The sequence below is a fragment of the Caretta caretta genome, chromosome 16, assembly GCF_965140235.1.
Source record: "Caretta caretta isolate rCarCar2 chromosome 16, rCarCar1.hap1, whole genome shotgun sequence".
Lineage (NCBI taxonomy): Eukaryota > Metazoa > Chordata > Testudines > Cheloniidae > Caretta > Caretta caretta.
In genome coordinates, this window is record NC_134221.1 from 13,124,456 (window position 1) to 13,151,273 (window position 26,818).

Sequence of the window (26,818 nt, forward strand, 5' to 3'; positions counted from 1 at the left end):
GGTTGGCGGGGGTGGAGCTGGCCGGCGGCGATCCCGCGGCTGGGTCGAGATGCCGTCGGAGCGGTATCGCTGGGAGACCCTGGAGGCGCTCAAGGGTTCCAGCAAGGGGCAGCTGAGCTACTCCCAGGACTGGCTGCTGCGGGGTGAGGTGAGTGCGGAGTGGGGGAGCGCTGCGGGGACCCTACCCCACATATGGGGGGGGACTGGACCCGCCCCCGCCCAGCTCTGCTCGGGGACCCCCCCCCACACACAAGGGGCTGGGCTGGACCCACCCCCGCCCGGCCCTGCTCGGGGACTCCCCCCTCACATGCAGGGGGTGGGGGTGCTGGACCCGCTTCCTGCCAGCCCTGCTCTGGTGATCAGTTTGACTGACTTGTTTGGCTTCTTACCCATTCTTGTTAGGTCACTTATCAAAAGTGTTTGGCAACTCACAGACTAAGACCCACTGATGTAAACAGAGGTTTTATGAGCCACTACTTCGTGCATGTGTCCTGACTGGTGCTGTCTGAAATCCTGTTTGCAGTATTTTATAGTTGGTGGCTTATATAAAGATCTCACTCTGAAAACTTCTGGCCCTTCAGGCTACTACTTAGTTCTTATTGTTGCCTCAAAACCCCCAAGTATTATAGCTTTACGCTTGGCTTCATTTTTAAAGCAATTAATGAAATAGCTGACTTCTGCCTCCCTCCCACCCAGTGTATTAGTTAATCTCAGATCATTGGTGGTGATCTCTGTAGTGCAAAGTTTGTTTCCAGTGAGCTGGGCTTCTTGAGAGATTTTTCACTCTGTTCAATATTCAATAAAACTTCTCAGACTTGGGTTGACGACAGAGTTCCCTTCTTTCTTAAGTGGTGTTGCTGCGTATCTGGCAGCTACAGACAGATCTATTTTTAATTTTCTGCCTGGTGAGTAGATCCCTTGTTGGTATGCAAGAATGGACCTACTGGCTGGTGATCCTAGTTTGTGGGGCTTTTGATTTGGTTGAGTATATGTGGCCAGTACATTTGGCCCTTAGGACGTTACTACTCCTTGTGTATAAAACTTCCTTTTGAACTACGTTTCGTCAAGACCTTTCTTTGGCGCTTTCCATAACTGTTCCCAAATCTATCTGTAGATTAATTAAATTGTAATGACGTGTTGACTATGCTAGGTGTTTTCCAGACTGAGAAAAATACAGTGTCTGCCCTATAAGATGTTGCAATATAAAAAAGACAAAGATGAGGCTGGTAAACAGAATACAACAGACAAGCAAGACGATTAGAGCAATGTTGACTGATGACAAATTAAACATGTTGCATTCTCCCCTCCGATTCGTCGTCTTTTTGATCCCCAACAACAATACCCAGTTTCAGTTCCACCTTATGTCTCTCCTTCCTACCATTTGATCCCTGGCCTCTAATACATGAGTAGTTACTCCTGGGATAAGTTAAATAAATAAGTAGATGACTAAGGCCCAGTCTATACCTAAAACTTAAGTCATCCTAGCTATGTCGACCAAGGGTATGAAAAATTCACACCCCTGACAAATGTAGTTAACTGACCTAAGCCCCAGTGTAGACACTGCTAGATCAACGGACAAAGTCTTCCATTGACCTAGCTACTGCCCTCTCAGAGAGGTGGATTAACTACAGTAACAGGATAATGCCTTCTGTCGCTGTAGTCTCTCTACGTTATCATGGTGCAGCTGCAGCATTTCTAGTTTAGACATACACTTAGCTGGCTTCTTGTAGGCATAATATCGAAGAAGTGGACCCTGTGGAGTGATTTAAGTGAGGAGAGATTAAGTGGCTGTGTGGACCAGCTCAAGAAGGGTGTTCCATGCATAGGGGGCAGCAAGGAAATGAGTGCGGAGAAGTGTGTAGGAGGAGAAGACAAATGGTGTATTGGGGCTGACACAGTAATATCATGTAATATTGGTATCTGCACAATGAAGCCTTGTGAATGAGACCTGATCAGAGCTTTTTCAAGATCAGCTTTTTTTCTTAAAGTTAAACTGTTGTGTTTTAGAGCGGTAGCTGTGTTAGTCTGTATCAGCAAAAACAACAAGGAGTCCTTGTGGCATCTTAGAGACTAACAAATTTATTTGGGCATAAGCTTTCATGGGCTAAAAGCGACTTCATCAGATGCATGGAGTGGAAAATACAGTAGCAGATATATACACACAGTACATGAAAAGATGGGAGTTGCCTTACCAAGTGTGTGTCTGGGGGGGTCAGTGCTAATGAGACCATTCAATTAAAGTGGAAGTAGGCTATTCTCAACTGTAGAATACCAAGGGAGGAAAAATCACTTTTGTAGTGGTAATGAGGGTGGCCCATTTCAAACAGTTGACAAGAAGGTGTGAGTAACAGTATGGGGAAATTAGTTTTTGTAATGACCTATCCACTCCCAGTCTTTATTCAGGCCTAATTTGATGGTGTCCAGTTTGCAAATTATTTCTAGTTCTGTAGTTTCTCTTTGGAGTCTGTTTTTGAATTTTTTTTTGTTGTTGAAGAATTGCCACTTTTAAAGTCTGTTGTTGAGTGATCAGGGAGATTGAAGTATTCTCCTACTGGTTTTTGAATGTTATAATACCTGATGTCAGATTTGTGTCCGTTTATTCTGTTGCATAGAAACTGTCTGGTCTGGCCAATGTACATGGCAGAGGAGCATTGCTGGCACATGATGGCATATATCACATTGGTAGATGTGCAGGTGAACAAGTCCCTGATGGTGTGGCTGATGTGGTTAGGTCCTATGATAGTGTCCCTTGAATAGATATGTGGACAGAGTTGGCACCAGGATTTGTTGCAGGGTTTGGTTCCTGGGTTAGTGTTTTTGTTGTGTGGTGTATAGTTGCTGGTGAGTATTTGCTTCAGGTTGGGGGGCTGTCTGTAAGTGAGGACTGGCCTGTCTCCCAAGGTCTGTGAGAGTGAGGGATCGTCCTTCAGGATAGGTTGTAGATCCTTGATGATGCGCTGGAGAGGTTTTAGTTGGGGGCTGTAGGTGATGGCTAGTGGTGTTACTTCCTTTGTTGGGCCTGTCTTATAGTAGGTGACTTCTGGGTATCCTTCTGGCTCTGTCAATCTGTTTCTTCACATCACCAGTTGGGTATTGTAGTTTTAAGAACAAATGCAGTTTTATCTTCGAGCTTGGCTGTAGACGATGGATCGTGTGATGTGGTCTGGATGAAAGCTGGAGGCATGTAGGTAAGTATAGCAGTCAGTAGGTTTCTGGTATAGAGTTTACATGCTCATAGAAGAAATTCTCTCTCTCTCTCTCTCTAGGATATTTTGGAAGGATGCCGGTCCCCTCCCAAGTTGTCATCCTACTCTGGCTGGGTGCTGGATCGAGTGATCTCCCAATCTCTACAGGAAACACCTCTCTCCCGAAGTTCAACACCCAATGAATCCATTCCCCATACAGATGACCAGCCGCCCTCCCTTGCAAAGACCACTTCTTCTGCCAGCGAGCTGGGCTTCTCACCACTTTCATCTGCAGCACCCAGTGAATCAAAGGTAGCTAGTTAACTAATAACCCTTATTAGTTAACTATTATAAGCAGCTAGGGAAATTATAAGCAGAATTATAAGCAGCTAGGGAAAGAGCATGGTGGTCTTTAGCCTTAATCTGCCTGATCAAGGATGATCCAATGGTCTACTAGTACTAATGTGTTAATTTGTTCTAACAGTGAATGTACTCAGCTTTTTGGATAGGTTAACTGGAAATAGTGAGTTGGAAGGGTGAGTGACATCTTTCTTCAATAATGTCTCCTACTGGGCCAGATGCAAACTCAATTTGGCAGTATAAAAACATTAGTTCTCCAGGCTGTCACTGTGAGATCTAATAATATGGAGGAAGGATGACTGTGGGGTGTAAATCTAGGCTTTTAATGAAAATGAATGAGTGCATCTTGTGCTTTCTCCTGCTTGCTCTCCAAAGTCCTTCCAAGTTACTTACAGCTGTTAGGCCCCTGTTACAAGGTAGAGTGGAGAGGAAATAGGACAATTAGCAGCTAAGTTTTGAAGACTGGATGTAGAATGGGGTGGAGAAACAGAAAGTGAATAAAGTACTTTCAGTTAAATTGAGTTAGGAGATTTTTTTGCAGCAGCTTGGCCTCCTGTAGAATTATGAAAGAACTTGCTAAGGAAGCCATCTTGAGTAATGCCACATGGATCTGAGCATCTGGTGAAGTTCTACCATGATTTAAAAATTACTTAGTGTTAGAAAGCAGCATGAGTGTAAGTGACTATTTCTCTAGGTACAAGAAGGCTATAAGTGTGGTTCTTTGGGGCCTGGTGTGGAGTCCTGTTTAATAGCTAAATATTTATAACTCAAGAAAACGTGATAGATTTGCAAACCTTTAACCAACATAGCAACATGATCTACATCTTTTTAGAGCATTTCAGGCTTGGTATTCAGGCATCTAAAATATCAGCTGCCACTTAACCCAGATATCTGCAAAGTAATTCACATCTAGGGAATGAATTTGAGTTTTGCATGCATTTTGCAAGATGCTAGCTAATTTAGAGACTTGGGGGTGGGGGGAAGACACAGGGCAGATCTTATTATGGACAGTTCACTGTTTTGTACTTAATGGATAGCAGTCATTAATTGCTAAAAGCGTGATAGTTGGCATTTTAAAACCAATATGTCTTTGACTTGAATATTGCATTCAGTTTTGGTCTCCTTCCCTCAAAAAGAATGTTGACTTTCTCAGGTTGTGCAATGAAGAGGGCAAGAGGTTTTGGAGAGATTGTGTGAGGCAAGATTAAACTTGTGCTATTTAGTTTCCTTGATGAAAGTTATCAAATAATGAATAGTTTGGAGATCCATCAGTCACTTTCCTTTATCTAAAGGTAAAATACAAGAGAGACAGGGGACTTAATGACCTGGATACAATTCCCTGTTCTGCCACAGACTTCTTATGTAACCTTAAGCAAGTCACTTAGTCTCTCCGTGCCTCAGTTCCCCACCTGCAAAATGGGGATAATATTTCCCTACCTCACAGGGTATTGTGAGGATAAATACATTAGATAGTCAGGCACTCAAATACTGTGGAGATGGGAGCTGTATAAGAACCTTCGCTAGATAGGCAGTAGTCTGCTTTGACTCCTTTGTCTCTTATGGTGCATGCTATTTTCTAGAGAAAGATTGTCAGTTTATCTAGTTTCCTGCATAACTTACTGATCTAATCTGTCACTGACTTGGTTTGTCCTGCTGTCCATACAGGGCAATGAAGATCTTAGTCTGCTGGAGACAGACCACAAAGACAATCTTCTTGTTCTACCATCTAAAGTTACAGAGGTGGAAGGCTGCATATGGATGTACAAGGAGGTCCATAGGTTGAAAGGAAAGGTAACAAGGCATGCTGAATCACTGGGGTACTACGTAGCCAAATGTGATGATGTTCCACCAAAACTAATGGGGATAAGCAGATAACCCCTAAATTAAAATATGGTTATCTTGGCCTAGTTTGTGCTGCTTTGCTTGCATTACCTTGTATGCAGATCCCAGTGATTACTGTAGCACAGTTCCTATCTCTGACAAAGTCTCTGGTGGGGATGTTTATGTGAAATCTGGCCCTCCAGAGCCTACTCCCTTCATTAGAAGTCACAGGGCTGTGTTCAAAATGCATAGTGTATGTGAAAGGCTCTTCCTTTCTCCTTGAAATCCGCAGGAGGGGCTCAGGCAGAGGCAGGAGCAGCAAGAACAGATGGTGAGAGCGGTTTCTGATATGGCGAGTGAGCAGCTGAAGCGCTTTGATGAGCTGAAGGAATTAAAACAGCATCAGGAATACCAGGACCTGCAGGAAGTGATGGAGAAGAGGTAAGGGTAGTTCTCTTATGTGACCTTAGAAATGCAGCAACTAACTGGTGTTGTTGGAGACTGACTAAATAGAGTTTTGATTCTTAGATCTGTAAACCTATTAAAAAAAAAAAAGCTACTTTCTGTTGAGATTTGTGAATGAATTGGTACCTAATAGATGTTTTTATATGTCTTGTTGAATATCATACATCAAGAAACTATCCTTCGTGATCATATGCTCAAACAAACATGCACATGGGTTTTACAAGTAAAGAAAATTTAATGTAACGTTATGGTTTAGAATTTAAGTACATGGAAGTCACTTGCTGCCTTACACATGGGTATTAAAGTATAAAGTTGACTCACTATCTGTTGATACAAGTATTCTCTATTGGAGGCTGAGCTGGTAGCACTACCTATTATTAAGGCTGCCCAACACTTCCCATTCTAAGATCCTGTTTTCAGTTGCTTTAACTTTGCAAAGCTTTAGCTGTTTAGCCTGAAGTTTTCCATACCAGGGGTCTGCCTTGTGCTGAAGATTTCAATCCACCCTGAATGGAACTCAAGATTCCTGAATCTCACTGTTTCTCTGCCATCAGCAAATATCTATGAAATATGCTGGCAAAATGTCTCATCTCACTCCAGTGCTGGTTCACATAGCAATAGTAGATAGTTATTCACTATCAGTTACTCTGTAAGATCAAGTGGAAGAGGTCACTGCAGTGGATCTGAAGGTTCCAGCCCTGCTGATGATCTACATGTGATGACATTTGTTTTTTCAGTTTGCTGTTTTTTAAAACCTAGGAAATTTCTCTCTCTCTCACTCACACACACATGATTAAGGTTGCAAAGTAAAGCACTCAAAAGTTCAAAAATCCTTAATTTGGGCTTCTTGTGGAAATGTGTTGTGATAGTCTTTAATTACAGATTCACATACTATTTTTTTCCACGGGACCCTATGTAAACTAAATAGGAACTTGGAGGTGTTAAAAGACATTTATTTAACAGTACACAGCAGTAGTTCAGGACAGGAAGTGAAGGCTGTTGTATTAATTGATCAAGAATGGAGAGTGTAATTCACCTTTTGGAATTTTGTCAGGACTCTGGGGTTAACACTTCTGTGATTTATGCTTGAAAATCTCATATGCAGCATCTTTGCATTTACTGTCCTACTGGTATTTATCTTTCAGGGTGTTTTTCAGGTGATTCCAGCTTTCAGTAAGTGGATGAAGAGAGATTGCATCTGATGGAGTTCTCCTTTAAACCAATTTAAAAATAGCTTCTCTGGTGTGTCCATAGACTGTACTTCATCCGGAGCATGTCTTGGGGGAAGAGGGTGGGGAATCCTTCGAAGTCCTTTGAAGAACAGAACAATCCCTCATTTTCTTCTGCTTGTATTTCAGCTCTAGGGAGGCCCAGGGTCAGCAGGAGAAGTTGAAAGAGGAACATCGACACAGAGCAAAGGTCTGAACTTAGAAAGGGTAGTGCTATTACAAGAAAGGGTGGTTGGCCTGTGTTTGGAAGCTAGGACTTGCACAGATTTAACTGCTTTAGTGATGCATAGCATAACACATATGTAGAGTGAAAATGTACATTGCAGTGCTGCCCCACATACTTGCTACATCCCCATGAGAATGCAGATATTCCAGTGAAATGTTCATCATTTAGGACATTCTGCTACATTGCAGGAATAGAAGCAGTTACATTTCACTTGTTGCTGAATCATAGTTAAAATGAAAGGTAGTTTGCTACTGACCTCAGATGGACCAGGGCTTTAGCCCTTAATATATAACTATTCAGGACAATGTCCATAGCCATTGAGGCATTGTAACCCAACTTGTCAGGATGTTGTCCACCCTTCACTTTTGTTCTGTGGTAGTAAACCTTTTAGTTCAATGTATAAACAGAGACGTGTACTATTCTTGTGTGTCCTGATCAGATTATTTTTAAAATGGATTATATTTAAATTAAATACATTTCTCTTTTTAAAAATCAATAGATTTAAAATTGAAATTACTCCTATTTTATGTCTTAAATTTACTATAATCCATTAAAACCATTTAAAGTAAAATAAATAATATTAAGCAGTATGTGTTCTTGTTCTAAAATCATAGAAATGTAGGGGTAGAAGGGACCTTGATAAATCATCTTGCAATGAGGAAAGACCAAGTATACCTAAGACAGTTCCCTGACAGGTTCTTAAAAACCTCCAATGATGAGGATTCTACAACCTCCCTTTGAAGCCTATTCCAGTACTTAAACTATCCTTGTACTTAGAAACAATTTCTTAATATATAATCTACATCTTCCTTGCTAGAGATTAACCCCATTACTACTTGTCCTACCTTCAGTGGAGATGAAGAACTATTGATCACCATCCTCTTTATAACAGTCCTTAATATATTTGAAGACTTATCAGGTCTCCTCTCGGCCTTCTTTTCTCAGGACTAAATATGACCAGGTTTCTTTAACCTTTCCTCACAGGTCAGATTTTGTAAACCTTTTTGCATTTTTGTTGCTCTCCTTTGGACTCTCTTCAGTTTGTCCATGTATTCCTTAAAGTGCGGTGCTCAGAACTGGACACAGCACTCCAGCTGACACCTCACCAGTGTACAGCAGGACAGTTACCTCTTGTGTCTTACATATGAGGCTTCTGTTAATACACCCCAGAATTATATTAGCCTTTTTCACAACTGCATCACATTGTTAACTCATATTCAATTTGTGATCCACTGTAACTTCCAGATGCTCTTCTGCAGTACTACTGCCTAGCTAATTATTACCCAATTTGTAGTTGTGCATTTGATTTTTCCTTCCTAAGTGAAATACTTTACACTTGTCCTTACTCAGATTAATCTTCTTGATTTCAGACCAATGCTCCAAAACAGCCACAGAGCTGGTGGGGAATTTTTCAGTAAAACATTTTTTGTTGGAAAATGCTGATTTGTCAGAACTGAGACTTTTCTCAGGAAAGTTCAGTGAAACTTTCATCAGGAAGACTTTTGAGGCTGAGATTGGAGAGAGGCATAGGGAAAGCTGTCTGACTTGCTAGCCCGGTGGTTAGGGGTTCACAGATTCAAGTCCCTGTCTCCCCCACATTGCAGGTCAGCGATCTAACCACCAGGTTATAGAGTGTCTCAGCCAGTGTCTGTCTGTCTCTCTCTCTCTCCCCCCACCCCCAATGAATATTTTATACGAAGTGGAACAGCTCCAACAGGAGAGGTTGAGACAGACCCACTCCGCAATAGCAAAGAGCCTGGTAGTTAGGGAACTCTCTTGGGATGTGGGAGACCTAACCACTGAGCTATTGGCTATTCTGGGGTGGGTCTCTCCGATTTTCTACAAAAATATTTGGAAGGTCTCTGTTTCATCCTGATGTGGAAAGGAAAAACTTTTTAAATCTTTTTTTCCCCCTCCCTTCAGGACAGGAAAACCATTTCCTACCCAGCTGCAGTACCGATAACTTTACCTGCAGTTTGATTTGTGAAACTCCAGGGTGATGATCAGGAACTTGAATATGCTTTTGCTTTTTGTGTGTGCTGCTGGTCCCTTTGTTGGCCAAACAGTCTGAGATACCAGTTGGAACTGCCGTGTCCCAACCTGCATTGCTCGGCAGCAGTCAATGTATATTATGAACAGGCAGGATTTGTCCTTCCTTTGGATGTTGCTAAAATCTTTCTCTCTAGACGGGGAGTATATTTGGACTAAATTCTTCAAACTCGCCCTGAGACTGTTGCTGCCTCCAGAACGTTGAGTCCTGTGGTAACAGCACCAGTATGCTGTAGTGTGGCTCATGCTGTTAAAGGCTTTGTAGAATTTTTGCAGTGGGGATTTAAACCAGGGCCAGCAAGAGGAGTGACTGGAACATAGTTTTTAATCAGATTTTCCTGAGCATCCTTGCTTGTGGGTAGCATGCAGGGACTGTATAGGTAGTGTTGTGAGAAAAGCTTTATTTATGTAGCTTATCTTTACACTGTCACTCCCTCCTCCTCTCCAGATTTTAAACCTGAAACTTCGTGAAGCAGAACAGGAGAGGCAGCGTCAGGAGGAGTTGGAGCGTCTGCGCAAGGAAGAAGGCCAGGAAAGGCTACGCCGCCTCTATTCTATCCAGGAAGAGGTGCTGCAGCTTAACCAGCAGATTGACCCCAACTACAGACATAAAGACTTGCCACGGATAGATCTCTCAGGGTTCAGTAACCGTGGCAACCAGATCTGTGGGCTAGTGTCTGGGCTCATTCGCACCACTAGTGAGGTAATGAGGTTCTAGATTTCCTTTTCTTTTAAGTTAGCTTCTTATTCCTTGAAGGGAGACACTAAGTCAGCTAGTTGAGAGGTGCTTTGAGATCTTATGTTGCCACAGAAGAGCTTGTAGATGCAGTTCTTGTGCACTGGTTAATCTTGAAAGAAAGGGAATCTTTTTCTCAATGCACTTTAAATGCTTCCTTGAAAAAGTCTTATATAACTTATGGGGATTTTTACTGGAGAAGAGACACTTGATGTTAAATATACTGTAAAATGTTAACGTTAGATATCTCTCTTTTCTGAGACCATGCTAGAACTGGAGTGGCTGGTCAAACAATTGTTTGAGATTCAATGATGCACAGTGTTCAGTAGGTTCTAGCATTCACAAGCTTTCCTATAGCATCTAGGCTTTCTCACAAAACTACTCTTCTCTATATGAAAGGTGGGAGACAGAGTGAACCAATGACACACTTCTAAAATTTGGCATGGGCTGGGTTAGTTCTCAGTTCCAGTCTATCATAAATGTCTTGGAACTTCAGCTTTAGCTGGCATTTAAAATAACCCTCTTCCCAGTGGAGTTAAAGGGAAATGGATATTCAGGCTACATGGACTTGCTTCTCTAGCATGATCCCTTTTTGTTTTACCCAACCCTGTTAATGGAACTAATGTATTGAGAGTCTTGTCTGGCCCCATCACTAGTCTCTGTGTCTGTCGGGTTTGCAAAGGTGGTTATTTTTCCGTAGTTATAATAAGTAAGATGGTATTTTATTTTTTTTATTTTATTTTGCTACATTGCAGTGGATCCCTTTCTGTATCTAGAGCTTGACTGTAAAAGAGTAAGTAGAAGTCTTCAGTAATTGGTTTACACAGGCATAGGAGGCAGAAATTCTGCCTTGTCTGTTGTGTACCAGGAAATGACTAAAGGCCACGAATTTGCTTCTCTTGACTGGTGGTGTGAATTAATTACTGGTTCTGGAGGAGGCAGTCTGGGCTTTCCAGTAGAATGGTGCTGCCATTGCACATTGAGGATAGTAGACAGCATGTGCATTAGGTTCACAGCTTCTACACAAAGTATCTAGGTGCTGTTCTGGGGGCAGCCTGCCCTCAATTGGCCTTTTGGTAGGGGGAACTTTTAATTTGCCTTTTCCTTGTTTCCTGGTAGAGAGGTTTCCCTACTCAGGTAGATGTAGCCAACACTGAGCGAGCACTGCAGGAAATGCGAGGGTTAATATCTAGCATGCAACAAGAAATTGCCACAGCTTTGGAAGAGAAAAGGAAGCGGGATGAAGACGAGGAAAGAGAGAGGCAGAAGGAGTTACAGAAACAAGAGCAGCTGAAGGCCCAGACTCCAGTCCCTGCACAACATCCACGGGGGAAAGAGCAGAAGGAAGGTAGGTCCAGCTCCAGTGAGACCTACCTTACTTTACTGAGCTCCATTGGACTGCCACGCTAAACACTGGTTCAGAAATGCACAGGCTGCCGGAGCATCACCGTGGGTAGGCTTCAGGACAAACAGAACTAATGTGGGTATGGGATTGCTGGCAGAAAGCTTCATTGACACTGAAATTGATGTTTCATAAACTGGTTATGTTAATTGAAGCAAAAACAGTCATTCTTGGATAATACACATCATGCTGGGACAGGAGGGACACAGACCATTAATAGAGTAGGGGAGAACCTGGTGGGATGATGTGTGTTAGGTTACATGCATGGATTATTAAAGGGAGCCATTTCTAATTCCTCACCCCTGCTACCACGTGCATCTAGAATGGCTTACTGTTTGTCTGTAACTGAAGTTCAAAAAATCCAGGCACAGGAGTGATCAGTCTTCAAAGGGTGGACTTTTGTACAATTTGCAAAGCCTTAGTCAGGTATAATTGATTTTCTAAATTTGGTTGGGGAAGAACAGCAGCTGCTCAGAACTTCTGAGTCTTGATAATTTTTGTGGAACATTAGGATTTCTGATGTCTTCGTTGTGGTAATAGTGTATTTTCATGTGACTGCTTTTCTTGTCTAGTATTAGGACTTCAGGTTAAGGCAGAGGAGAGCACAATGCAGTGGTATCAGCAATTGCAGGATGCCTCTGACCAGTGTGTTGCTTCCTTTAGTGGATTGACTGACTGCAAAGACAATCAGGTATGGCTACTCTACGAATCCAAATTATAAATATTGTTAGGAAAACTCTCTCCCTCCCTCCCCTGTCTTTCTACTTGTTTATTGTCTAATACTTATGTTGAGTGGGATGTAAAGCAGCCTTCAGAATGGCCCTGAAAACTTAGAAGCCCACCTGCAAAACCTACTCATCCACCTTTTTCCAAGATTATGATGAATAAATGCTTTATTCACCTGTCAAAAAAATCCCTTTCTTTAAGAGGGTGCGTAAAAAATTTTGAAAGTCTGCCGTAGAGCAGATTTTTGTCCTGTGTATATTGTGATCTGGCTTAAACCCAAAAAAGTGAATAACTTGGAGTTGGGGCTGCCAGGAAGTCCTTAAACAGTAGCTAATGCCACAAAAGACTTTGAAAAACATTCCTTTAAACAATCCTGTTTCTGCATCTCTTCTCTCATTCCTGGTGAGAAAATGGTTGGTTTTTTTTTTTTTTTTAATTCAACTTGTGCCTCTCACATCACATATGTAAATTGTAAATTTCCACAGCAAGCGATATTCTCAAATGGATTATAGTAATGTCAGGTGTGGGAGGAGTATTGACAAATCACATTGATTCAATGAAGCTTTTAGGTTTCAATGAAGTTGAAACCTTGAGACAGTAAAATGTTAAGCAGCAGCTACTGTGCTTTCACGGGAATTTATTTTTTATTAACACTTCTCAGTTATAGTACTGGTTTTTTTGTTTGTTTGTTTTGTTTTTTTAAATACTGCAGGAAAAGTTTCTGGCTGTCTTAAGGGCTGAGCACCTGCTCAATTTCCAATTAAAAAATACTGTAGCAGAACGAAACCTAGATACTATAGACTTGTTCCTGCCCTCCCAATGCATCACATACACACACTTGTATGTATCTTGGAAAATCAGATATTTCATGCTCAGGCTTTTCAAGATGCGCACAGCAATGACTGTGGCAGAATGAAGTGTCATCAAGTCCCAATTACAGATCTTCCTTTTATCTTCAAGGAGGCTGGCACATTGCTGTCTCAAAATGAATTCTTCATTTATTAGTCTGAAGCTGTTCAATGTACCGTTCATCTTGTGTTGTATGTTCCTGTGCTCGAACTTGATCAGCGTTTTCAGCCCAATCCTGCAAGGACCTGAATGCCTCCTTTGTGTGAGAGTGCTTTTAACTCCTATTAAAATCAGTTGGAGTTAGTGCTGACTGCATCCTTGTAGAATTGGGCCACTCATGAGAAGTGTCTTCCCTGTGGTGATATGCCTCTTTGGGCTTGATCAGGTCTCTTGTCTGAAGTGATTTTAACAGCTTTTTACAATCTTCAACAGGTGAAGAATATCAGAATGGATCTCCAGAAAGCAGCCAGCATTCCTGTGAGCCAGATTTCATCCATAGCAGGTCAGGAAAATGCTGAGAACAATCCCAGCTGAGATGCTGTTAACCTTTAAATATCTGAGGGGAACATCAAGCCTGCCCTGTATCTCTGCATTGGTATTACATTGGAGAGCTAATGTGGATGGAGTCCCGATCTTTGTTATTTGAAGTTGCAGTTGGGAGGGTATTTTCCTCAGCTGGGAGGGATCTTATTGATTTTTAGCACATTTCAGTTCTAGTGAGCAGATTTAGGGCATAGCTACACTTGCAGATGTAGAGCGTTTTGAAACCAGCCTTCGGAGAGCGCAGTAGGGAAAGCGCTGCAGTCTGTCCACACTGACAGCTTCAAGCACACTGGCGTGGCCACATTTGCAGCACTTGCAGCGGCATTGGGAGCGGTGCATTATGGGCAGCTATCCCAGCATGCAAGTGACTGCAAGGGGCTTTTCAAATGCAGGGGGGCAGGTGTAGAGTGTAACAGGGAGTGTGTTGTGTGTATGTGGGGGGAGAGAGAGAGTGGGTTTTTGGGGGCTGAGAGCATGTCAGCATGCTGTCTTGTAAGTTCAGATATCTCACACAGCATTCCACACTGATGGTTACTTTGTCTTGGAGCAGATAAGCAGCTGGCTGTCAGAAACGGAGCTTTCAAAGGGCATATCTGCATTCCTGCAGCGATTCAAAAACAATGACAAGAGTGGCCACTTGACTTAAGGGGATTATGGGACGTTTCTGGAGGCTGATCAGAGCGCAGTAATGCAACACCGCATTCACGCTGACGCCCAGGCATTTCAGCGAAGACGCAGCAAGCGTTCATCTTCTCGCTGAGGTGGAGCACCAGGAGCGCTCCAGCTGTGGAGTCAGAGCGCTCTACGTGCCTTGCTAGTGTGGATGGGTAGTGAGCTAGGGCGCCCAGGATGGCTTCAATGCGCTCTAACTTGCAAGTGTAGCCAAGCTCTTAGAAATATTTAACAGGGCTCTTACCCCCTCCCTTCAGAATCTGGTGCTAGCTTTACTGAGGCTGATGTGGTTTGGTTGAGGCTTGCTTGTTGGCAACTTCCTAATATTCTGACTCTCCGTGCACTATTGATGATATATTCACAGGCTCTCAGCTAAGAGAGATATTTGACAAAATCAATAACCTTCTCTCTGGAAAGTCTGTTCAGTCTGGAGGGCGAACTGTGTCGGTGACTCAACATCCACAGGGTCTGGATTTTGTTTATTACAAACTGGCGGAGAAATTTGTGGTGAGGACACCTTGTCTTATTGGGGTGGTGAGGGTAGCCATAGCTTCTGGAGATTCTCTGGGATGCTGACCTGTCTCTTTAACTATTGAAAACAAAAGTCTTCGGAACTTATCACCTGCCAGGCTATGCTCACGCTATTAGAAAAAATGGGGTTATATTTTTTGGCCCAGGAAAAAGAGGAGCTTTGCTTTTTTCTTTATGCACCTGCTCATGTCTTATGGAAGGAGGCAAGGCCCCGTTGACTCCTCAACTTACTCCCTACACACTTTTAAAAAACAAAACAAAAAAACCAGAGGCATGTGTAGTACCAGTGGAATGTAGGGTGATATTTAGCATATCATGTAGCACAAACCTGTGCACATGCTCAAAATACACTATTGAAAACCTTGTAACTTGGCAAAATTTGAAACAAGAATTCACTGGGCCACTGAAACACACATCCGCAATCTAGGGGCTATGTCCCTGCCAAGTTTCCAACACTTCCCTTTGAGGGGCTATAGCTGTTCAAATTATGCTGCCCCTTTTTTTTTTATAGGGAGTGTTGTTTTTTTTCTACTCTCCATTCTCAAATGGCTTTAGCTGCATTTGCTGAAGATTTAAATCAATCAATAACCCTTGCTTTTGTGCTGACCACAAATGTGCAGAATTCTAGCTCAAAAGGTAAAACTTGGTTAAATTATAAGCATATGAAAATGGTCCTTTTAGAATGAAAATACTTGTGTAACCTTAACTACAGGCTTTTGTAAATAGTGCCTCTAATCACTTACTCATTTTCTTTATCCTGAGAAGAAGGGTTTATGGGCCTCTGGCAAGGACATGTAGATTGTATTGTCCTCCCATATTGGGTAGCTGCGTGCTCATGGAATATATAGAAGCATTAGGAGCCTTCAGTAAAGGATATATGTAAACTAACAAATAAATTAAAATGTTGTCTTTGCTGAGCATTAACTTGAAAGGGGTGTGTGTGTATCTTTAATGTTTTCAGAAACAAGGAGAGGAGGAAGTGGCTTCTCACCACGAGGCAGCTTTCCCAATTGCTGTGGTGGCTTCAGGAATCTGGGAATTACACCCCAGGGTGGGAGACCTCATTTTAGCTCACCTGCACAAAAAATGCCCCTACTCTGTACCATTTTATCCTGCGTTCAAGGAGGGGACTCCCATAGAAGAGTATCAGAGGTAACTTCTCCATATAACTTCTCTTCTTTGGAGCTCTGTAAGGGCTGAGAGTAGCAGCTGGTAGGGAAATTGAAGAAATACATGTTTTCTTACATTAACCCTCATTTGCCCCTCCACTTCCTCAAAGGATAATTTACTGATCTAGTTTTGAAGTATCCAGTACAGAATAGAACCTTATTGCTTTACACTGATGTTTGCCATTACTTGGAAATCTGAGATCAGGCCAAGCATGTCTAGAAGCAGTGTCACTGGTTTGTCTGCTGTTAAGTGGATGCTATGGCCGCTAAAATACCTCCACCCCCCAAAAATAGTGTTTCAACTAGGGCTGTCAAACAATTTAAAAAAATAATCCTGATTAATCACACGATTAAAAAAATCACTATTAATCACAATCTTAATCGCACTGTTAATAGAATACCATTTATTTAAATATTTTTGGATGTTTTCTATATTTTTAAACATTGATTTCAATTTCAACACAGAATATAAAGCATATAGTGATCACTTTATATTTTTTATTACAAGTATTTGCACTGTAAAAAAGAGAGAGTATTTTTTAGGGCTTTTGATTAATTGCAGTTAACTCACGTGTTTAACTCAAAAAATTAATCACAATTAATCACAGTTTTAATCATTCTGTTAAACAATAGAATACCAATTGAAATTTATTAAATATTGTGAATGTTTTTCTACATTTTCATATATATTGTATTCTGTGTTGTAAATGAAATCAAGTGCATATTTTTTATTTTAAATATTTGCACTGTAAACATAAACAAAAGAAATAGTATTTTTCAGTTTACCTCATACAAATACTGTAGAGCAATTTCTTTGTTGTGAAAGTGCAATTTACAAATGTAGATTTTTTTTTTGTTATATAACTGCACTCAAAAACAAAACAATGTAAAACTTCAGAGTGTACAAGTCCACTCAGTCCTACTTCTTGTTCAGCCAATTGCTAAGACCAACAAGTTGGTTTACATTTACGGGAGATAATGCTGACTGCTTCTCACTTATAGTGTGTCTGAAAGTGATGATAAGCATTCACATGGCACTGTTGTAACCGGCCTTGCAAGGTATTTATGTGCCAGCTAAGCATTCGTTTGCCCCTTCATGCTGTTCAAACTTTCAGGTGTCACCAGTGTATCTTGTAGCACCTTACTGATGAGCGGACTTAGGGCCAGACTTTTAGCGTAGTTGCTTATCCAACTTTTTATTTATTTTTTGCTGGTGAAGGGATATATGTTTATCGATGTTTTCCCTAATCGTGGCCTTTTAAAAAGTGTTGTCCATAATATTCAGTATGTTTAAGACACTGGACTACTGAGCTCAGTGTTTAATAAGTAGCCTTCATGTGAATTCTTGCACAGCTCTAGCATATTCTGATGTTAAATTTGAGAGTTGTTAAAGAAGGCTGAGAATTGGGGTCACTTTGGGAAACCAGTGAACCTGGTTTGGTATATTAATATTAGAGTGTCTTTCTTCCAATATACAGGATACTTGGTTACCAAGTTAAGGATTCCAAGGTAGAACAGCAGGATAATTTCCTTAAACGGATGTCTGGAATGATCCGTCTTTATGCGGCTATCATTCAACTACGGTGGCCTTATGGAAACAAACAAGTGGTATGTAAATGGTGCTTTAAAAATGTTATATTACAACACTAATTCTTGGGATAGGAACAGCATTGACTAAACTGATTTAAAATGTGGTTTAAAACTGATCCAGACTTAAGTTTAAACTAGTCATTGTGAATAGAGACAAACTGTGTTTAAAGGGACTGTCAACTTGAATTTTTTTAATTGACTAATTTAAAACAGTTCCAGCTTTTGACGAATTATGTTTTAAATAGTATGTTTTGAAATTGTTCTTAAAAATTCCTTTAAAAATACAAAGTAAGGGTTTGTCTGCATGTTTATAAGCGTCTCTATCAGAAAATATTCTGAAAATGCACAAAGTATTGTCCCAAAATAACTGTCCCTTGGAGAGCAAGTGGAACTGGAGAAAAATCTGGTAATGTTTTTGGTGGCAATATTTTGCAAGATTATCAAACATATAATGAGTTGCTTTCTTGTTCCTTTAGACTCACCCTCATGGGCTGGGCCATGGATGGCGCTGGCTGGCTCAAATGTTGAACATGGAGCCTCTCTCTGATGTGACAGCTACACTTCTCTTTGATTTCTTAGAGGTAAGTGATGTTACCTGGCATGAGCCTCACTAGCAAAATAAATAAGTGGGATGAGGAACTAGCCTAAAAGTCTGGCCCTAGGTCCTCCCATCAGTGAGGTGCCATAAGACGCAGTGGTGACATTACTATATAATACGTTCAGATGCTGCTGGCTGTAGCCATGACAGTTTTTTTATAAATGGCCTGAGTTTCACCCCTCTTCTACCCCTCCCCACGCTTTTGAAAGGAGGCTTATGTATATTTTCAGAGACCCTTGCTCTAAAGATTCCTTTAATTCCCTCAGTGATATGATTTCAGTTTTATCTGTTTAAAAAGCTGGACTCCCACAGTGCAGTGTTTGGCTTTTTATTACACTTGGTCCCTCAGCAGCTGAGGCAGTTCACATTAAGCTCATCAATATTTTTAATTCCTTATTTTTATTCTTCATATACTTGGCAAGCCCAGACTCACTAGTACTGGCACTGGCTGGTACAATACAGTGCAGAACGTTTTATGCCATATGGCCATCCTAACTAGATTGCTTCACAGAACAGGTGGGCTTTTACAGCAAGAAAGGGAGAGAGCTTGGTGTGCATTAATTGGGAGACTGATCCTAAGATACAAAGGTACGTAAATAAGGCACCAAGCTGGTAATGGATGAAGACCAAGTGGAGGCTAGTAAAGAAGCATGGATGGAACATAGACAGCAAGAGGAGGAGTTCTGTAGAAAATGACAGGTATAGATAAGGGCAGAAGTCTGTAGAGCCTTGAAAGTGGAGCAGAGAACTTTATGCAGAAGTAGGTGGTAGCTACCAGAGAGATGCAAGACAGTGACAGCAGGGAGGTATTGTCAGAGTGGGGAAAAAAAAGGGTGGTTTTGATAGATCCATTTTGAATGGGCTCCATGGGGAGAGTTGAAAAGAAACTGCTATAATAGTCAAAGGGGGACATGACCAGAGAATAGACTGGCAAAATGGTTAAGGAAGAGAATTATTTTGGGGAGATATTGTTGAACAGGAAGGAGATCTCAAAGGTGGCGCCATGGACTGTGCATGGGTGAATGATGAGGAAACAAGGTGGTGTTGATGATGATGTTGGGGTGGGAAAGAGAACGTGCTGAGCTTCTTTAACTTGGAATATATGGCATTAAAATACAGGAATATGATCAAATATAATAGAAAACCAGAACTCTGCAAATTGGGGCAAATGGTTGCAGAAATTGGGGTAAATGCTTGCAGAAATTGTCACTAGTGATGGGCGCTTCATTCCCTGACTTTGTAGAAATCCAGATGTTTCTTTTCTGGGTTCTAATGGATTTGGAGTCTTCTCTTGTTCTGTGGCAATCCAGATGAATTTCTGGAGTGTGATTCAAGATGCAGATGGCCAGCAGAGTTCAAACTATACTGCCTGAGTTCTTGAGGCATTTGTATTGTACAAATTTGTAAGAGTTCTCTCTCAATTACAAGGCCCAGTTCTGAATTCTGATCTCTGTTACCTTTATGGTTTTGTGTGCCAGGTGTGTGGCAATGCGCTCATGAAACACTACCAGGTCCAGTTCTGGAAGATGCTGCTACTTATCAGAGAAGACTATTTTCATAGGTATGACACCTATATATATAAACCTTATACAAAGAAACTTCTGTCAGTTTTTTTTCAGAATTAGGAGCATTTCCTCTTAGCTCTATGTTCATTAGTGTTCTCAAGCTCTCCCCCATGTAAATAACACAAGGCTGTTTTTCTGTTTGTGTTTTGGAGCTCACTCTTGTTGATCTCCCTGCAGGATTGAAGCAATCACCATCTCTGGGCAGATGGGCTCTTTAATGCGGCTTAAGCAATTTTTGGAGGTAAAGCATTCTCTTTAAATTCTTGAAAGTCTCTATTTTTTCCCTTTTCTTAAAGATGTATTGTTCAGTCAGCAAATCCCATGCTACCTTCTGATTCCCAAAAGGTCCATGATTATGACTTTTTGATGCATTCTCCATTCTTATATGGCTTCTTTGTTACTGAGTCTGTTCAGTCTTCTTGATGATTATGACTCCGAAACCTCTCCCTTCTCAACTGCCCCTCTGTCCCCCATCATAGGTATCCTTTTGAAGAAATATTTTGCAAAGGTGTAAAATACACTTTATTTTGAAAGTGTCTTGCAAATATTGATTAGTTTTAATAAATATGAAGCTAGGAGACACAGGAGTTTGTGATTTTCTTACTTAAAAACAAAGGAGCACCCAAGGACAAAAAGGCCATTGCAGAGAAACGAAATGAATTCTTTGTATCGGTCTTCACAGCTGAGGATGTGAAGGAGATTCCCAAACCAAGCCATTCTTTTTAGGTGACAAATCTGAGGAACTGTCCCAGGTGTCATTAGAGGAGGTTTTGGAACAAATTGATAAACTAAACTGTAATAAGTCACCGGGACCAGATGGTATTCACCCAAGAGTTCTAAAGGAACTCAAATGTGAAATTGCAGAACTACTAACTGTAGTCTGTAACCTAGCATTTAAATCTGCTTCTGTACCAGATGACTAGAGGATAGCTATGTGATGCCAGTTTTTAAAAAGGGCTCCAGAGGTAATCCTGGCAATTACAGGCCTGTAAGCCTGACTTCGGTACCGAGCAAACTGGTTGAAACTATAATAAAGAACAATATTGTCAGACATATAGATGAACATAATTTGTTGAGGAAAAGTCAACATGGTTTTAGTAAAGGGAAATCATGCCTCACCAATCTACTAGAATTCTTTGAGGAGATCAACAAGCATGTAGACAAGGGGATCCAGTGGATAAAGTGTACTTAGATTTTCAGAAAGCCTTTGACAAGGTCCCTCACCAAAGGCTCTTAAGCAAAGTAAGCTGTCATGGGATAAGAGGAAAGGTCCTCTCATGGATTGGTAACTGGTTAAAAGATAGGAAACAAAGGGTAGGAATAAGTGGTCAGTTTTCAGAATGGAGAGAGGTAAATAATGGTGTCCCCCAGGAGTCTGTACTGGGACCAGTCCTATTCAATGTATTCATAAATTATCTGGAAAAAGGGGTAAACAGTGAGGTGGCAAAATTTGCAGATGATACAAAACTACTCAAGATAGTTAAGACCAGGCAAACTGGGAAGAGCTACAAAAGGATCTCTCAAAACTGGGTGACTGGGCAACAAAATGGCAGATGAAATTCAATGTTGAGAAATGCAAAGTAAGGCGCATTGGAAAACAATCCCAACTATACATATAAAATGATGGGGTCTAAATTAATGGTTACCACTCAAGAAAGATCTTGGAGTCATTGTGGATAGTTCTCTGAAAACATCCACTCAGTGTGCAGTGGCAGTCAAAAAAGCAAGCAGAATGTTGGGAATCATTAAGAAAGGGATAGATAATAAGGCAGAAAATATCATATTGCCTCTCTATAAATCCAATGTACACCCACATCTTGAATAGTGCGTGCAGATGTGGTCGCCCCATCTCAAAATAGATATATTGAAATTGGAAAAAGGTTCAGAAAAGGGCAACAAAAATGATTAGGGGTATGGAATGGCTTCTGTACGAGGAGAGATTAAGACTGGGACTTTTCAGTTTGGAAAAGAGATGACTAAGGGGGGATATGATAGAGGTCTATAAAATCATGTCTGATATGGAGAAAGTAAATAGGGGAGTGTTGTTTACTCCTTCTCATAACACAAGAACTTGGGATCACCAAATGAAATTAATAGGCAGCAGGCTTAAAACAAACAAAAGGAAGTATTTCTTCACACACCGCACAGTCAACCTGTGGAACTCTTTGCCAGAGGATGTTGTGAAGGCCAAGACTGTAACAGGGTTAAAAAAAAAACTAGATAAATTCATGGAGGATAGGTCCATCAATGGCTATTAGCTAGGGTGGGCAGGGATGGTGTCCCTAGCCTCTGTTTGCCAGAAGCTGGGGATGAGGGACAGGGAATGGATCACTTGATGATTACCTGTTTGGTCCCTCTGGGGCACCTGGCATTGGCCACTGTCAGAAGACAGGATACTGGGCTAGATGGACCTTTTTCTTGCTTTTATAGCAGGCTTTTTCAGTGGAAGAGTTTCTTACATAACTTGAGTCCTATTGGGTGCAGATATTTCCATAATGTAGCCAATCTCTTTTGGAGGTTTGGAATTGCTTGCATTGGTTCTAAATTGACTGTTTTTGTTTTGTTTTGTTTTCCTAGAAATGTTTGCAGCGGAAGGAAATTCCTTTACCAAAGGGGTATCTGCCTTCTTCCTTCTGGAGGTCATAAGTCGGTTCCTTCCCATTTTCATCTTCACAGTAGTTCAAAGAATTTCCTCACCTACCTTCTTGTTACATTGAGGGACAAGAATACATAGAAATGTAAATCTTACATTTGTATTTCCATGGATGTTGTGGATATTTTCAACTGAAACATTTTACCCATCTTTGATCCTATTTTATGCTAAACAGAATTTGGAGCTTCAGTAACTTTTCTCATCTAACTTATTTTGCAAATAATTTAAGCCATTCTGTTTGCATTTCATTAGCTTTACGGACCTATTGTGTGTGTGTTATGGAATATAAGAGGCTCCTTCACATCTTGAACAGTGAATGTGTCAAGTGCATAAACTAGTCTAAATGCCCCACTACACTTTAGAGTTTACTTACAGTAAGCAATGACTTTCAGGTGGGAATTTTGCTCTGAATTGATCAATCTGTGATAGTTTTACATGAAACTGCAAATAGAAATACCTCAGTACTTTAGTCACATTAAGGTCTAAATATAAAATCCTGTAAAACTTTATTTTTGCATTTTCTGTGTCTAGGCATTTTAAAGTTGTTTCATTGTTAACAGCATTGGAGCCCAAAGGAAAATTCATTTTATATCTGGCTGCCTAAAAGTCCAAAGCAGCAAAAGTGGTGGTTGTGTTAACGAGGCTGATTTGATGTTGGTCAAATGTCATTTTGGTCGTGGAGACAGCATTGATTTCTTCATTTTTCCCCAGGGAAGGCCTTAAAATCAACAGCTCTTTCATTTTAACTTAGAAATTCTGATTTTTCCTAATGACACAGCATTCCTTATTTACCAGGGTTAGACTTGATTTTTACAGCTACATAAGCAATATGATGGCTGCTGAAGAACAGCTCACTGCTATCTGTTTTTTGGATTTTTTTTAAAAGGCTTTGCATGTGTGTAATATCTTTACTGTGAGGTTCATGAAACTAGAAGGATCCATGATCCACCATATGAAATGTAGTTTAGAATTGGTCTGACCAAAAAAAACAACAAAAAAACAGCAGGTGGAAGGGCACTTAACAGCTTTGTGTCTTCTTCAGTACTGATATTGTGCTATCACATGAAGAAATTAGAAATGTAGAAATTAGAAGTTAGTCCCCTTGGCTTGTCTAAAGAAGAACTGAACTGTGGTATTGACCTGTGTCGAAAAAAGCCTTTATAGCTTGATCAGACATGGATTGTATGAGTTTTACTGCAGTTAGTGTATAAAGTACTGTAATAGTTTTGTACTATGATAGTGTAATGTTGAATTATTCTAAGAATGGTTCATTCTAGAATCTTATTTGAAAAAAATGTTAAATTTAAGACTCTTTTTAACCTAAAGCTGATGCAGTTTACTTCTCTCTGGGTGCCTGCAATGGTGCCAAGTAAGTTTCTGGGAATCCTTAATGGGTGTCTGTACCAATATGTTATGGAAGGTCAGATTGGGAGGTGATTTTTGACAGTGGAGTGCACTCTGCCTGAGAGGCCATTGAAGAGGTAGCAGTTATGTGCTACATGTTAATATTTCTCCCATTTCTAGTGGACAGGTGCCCATATTGCAACTGGATAGCTAATTGACAGTCTTGGCAGGAAGAGAGATTTAATATGAAAATTTACATTTCTAACCCAGAGGGTGGCTTATTCACAAATGTGGGGTGGGAGGAGGGAAGGGGGCATTGTGGAGATGATTCTACTATCATTGCACATAGTATAGAATTTTAGTTTTTAATCCAGAATCTTCCTCCACCTTCCGTCACTGCCCTGCTCATGTGCTTAACTTCGGCCTGGAGGGGTCACATCTAATATTGAGGGGGTAATTCAGTTTGCATACTTATTCAATCTTTGACCTCTTTGCTGAGGTCTGGCAGCCTTGTAGTGAGAGCTGACAGCTAAAGTGAGTTGGATACCTAATCGCTGGGAACTGGGCTGGACACTCATTTTTTTTGTAGTCCATTTAACAGCCATCCGATGGTAGCCACTTGCTTGCTGTTGATCTGGGCTCTGGCTGAAGTAGTATCCTAGAATCAACTAGACCTCTCCTCTCTTTCTCCCTCTCCTTTTGTATATTTGATGAAGACCCTTTAATTCAGAAATAGTTCAGGTAGAGATTGTTCTAGCAAAATTAATAGCATTTTCATGTTTTATTGGCATTTTTTTGTCACTGAGACCTCCAAAAATGTTTTTAGTCTTTAGTGAAGAGCAAGTTTTGAGAGAGAGGAAATTAAATGAAAATAAGTAAAAACTCGGACAAGAACATGATTGTATGTATTTGAGAAATGACCACTGAGGCAAAGTGTTTCACAAAACACTGCCACAAACACTATTTAAGCAATATTATCACAAGATTTTGAGTATCTATGATGAAGTCATCTACTGATAAAGCTTATGCTACAGTGTTTTTAATATGTATCTCTATAGCTTAAATTTTGTATGTTAAACTTTCCCGGGAAGCACATGTAAAAACACTGTCCCCGATACAAGAAGGAAAATGTTTTTTAATTTTTTTTTTTTAAAGTCTGACTGCTTAGAGTTGGTAATACTGATAGCTGTTCTAGAATGCTATTGAAAGGATACAAGGGGAGATCGTCAGAAGCGCAAAGGACAGTTAGGTATTCAAGTCCTATTAGTGCCTCATAAAATTTCTCACTGTGCCTATGTTTAGTGTAGCAACCATTCCTATAATGAACAAACTAAAATGTATTTAATTACATCTTGAATATCTAATGCTTACTGTTGTGGTCATATTGGATATTTTGGTTAAATATTATAGATTTTGTTTAAGTTCTAAAATGTGTGTGGATCATGTTTTATGACAATATGCAAGGCAGGAAGCTTTGTATATTTTAGTTATTTAGGGGATATTAATGAAGGTGTATGTTTTTATAAATACCGTAAGGATGTTGAGTTTCTCTGCCTTACTCATGAAAGACTGTTGCAATGGATTGCCATGATGTTTTGAAACTATATTTAAATAGAGCAATAAATTTATTTTTTAAAATGCTTCCACTTAATGTATTCGCATAACCAAAATGTAACACATACCACCTTTCCAGGGGTAGTTCATAATTGTATCTAGTGGTGTCTAATGTAACTGAAGTCTCATTTTTTGTTGCAACTGTTTTTTTCCATTTCTGTCGATTTGAGTGATGGCCATCTTGCCTTACTGGGGTATTTAGAGAACTTCTCAATGCAGCGTAGAATAGAATGTATTTATATAATCTCAAATGCACTTAAAGGATTTGTTTCCAGTATGTATGCGTCACATTCATTTCAAATACAGTGTAAATGGGAACATCTGACATGAAAAATTGTTGTACATTAACGACCTGATCCAATTTAAATTGATGTGATTGATGTGACTCATGTACTTCATTAGAGATAATGGTCCTGTTGCAGTCCTACAGGTTCTGTTGCAATGTCTGTGGAAGATGATTTTTATTCTATTTAATTGCTTTAACAGCTTGCACAGGAGCTGAAAGAGAATGTATATTTGTGTGTTTTTTAATAAAGAACAAAACCACAACTCTGTTCCCAGAAATTTTATTTATTTGCTATCTCACTGGGGCTTTAAATATATATGAGGGCTCCATACAACATAGTTTAGGGGGTATAATTACAGCATCCTAGTGTTCCTATTTAAAGAAAGACTTCCTTTTTAGTTGTTAACAAAACTGGTGCATAGACTATCTAAAAACAAAAACCTCTTACCTGTGCAGGCATTCAAATCTTTTTGAAACCATGATCTTTTGTCATTTTTACCTTGCAGATGGGTTTGAGAAAGGAACCCTCTACATTATCTTTAATATTAATGCAAACTAAAGGTGCCTGCTTTTAGTAGTAGTACAGAAATCTAAACCTTGCTAAATATTTTCTTTTTATGGTAAATTAAATGTTTTTATGTAAACGTTGTGCTCTTTTTTTGCACTTCCGTCAAGGGAATGCTCCGGGGCAGCAGCCTGAAAGTGACTAGCACAAAGAGAATGAAAATAAACCGTTTCCATGATGGAAAAGTGGATGCGATTTTTACCATTATTTTCAGTTTTTAATCTTTCCTAACAACCCCTGTGGGTCCCACAACGAAGCCGGTGTACGAGGCTCGGCGTTGATCATCCAGTTCATGTACTCGGGTCGCTCAAATGGAAGGGCCTAAACTCAATCTCGGGTGAGAGCGCCCTTGTCGTGGCGAAGAGCAAACCCGGGCCCTGCTTCAGCGAGCCGGGCCTGGGGCAGAAAAACGGAGCTTTGTGGGAAGCCGCGGCGCTACGGCCGAGCCCCTGCAGCGTGCTCCCCGCGGACCGGCCCCCGCTGGCCTCTTCCGCCCTTTCGACTCTTTCCGGAACCCTTCGGATTTCTCCGTACTGCGGCAGGCGCCTTCGGCTTCACTCGGTTTTTTCCGTGTACAGGGCACCTCCTCCGCGGGGTGGGGCCCTCTCCCTTCGGTTCCGGCCGGAGCCATTCGCTGAGT

At 40.7% G+C, this 26,818-nt stretch overlaps 1 protein-coding gene across 1 annotated transcript; it reads left to right on the forward strand.

Annotated features, from left to right (window-relative positions):
- GLE1 (GLE1 RNA export mediator) lies at positions 1 to 25,876 on the forward strand. Its single transcript, XM_048822967.2, has 16 exons — positions 1 to 148; positions 3,267 to 3,497; positions 5,211 to 5,336; positions 5,659 to 5,807; positions 7,190 to 7,250; positions 9,784 to 10,038; positions 11,191 to 11,419; positions 12,046 to 12,164; positions 13,481 to 13,550; positions 14,628 to 14,770; positions 15,756 to 15,946; positions 17,442 to 17,571; positions 18,030 to 18,134; positions 19,630 to 19,712; positions 19,894 to 19,957; positions 22,294 to 25,876. Exons 1-16 carry the CDS (start codon positions 50 to 52, stop codon positions 22,360 to 22,362), a joined length of 2,124 nt encoding a protein of 707 aa, XP_048678924.1. The 5' UTR covers positions 1 to 49; the 3' UTR covers positions 22,363 to 25,876.
- Positions 25,877 to 26,818: the final 942 nt, after the last annotated feature.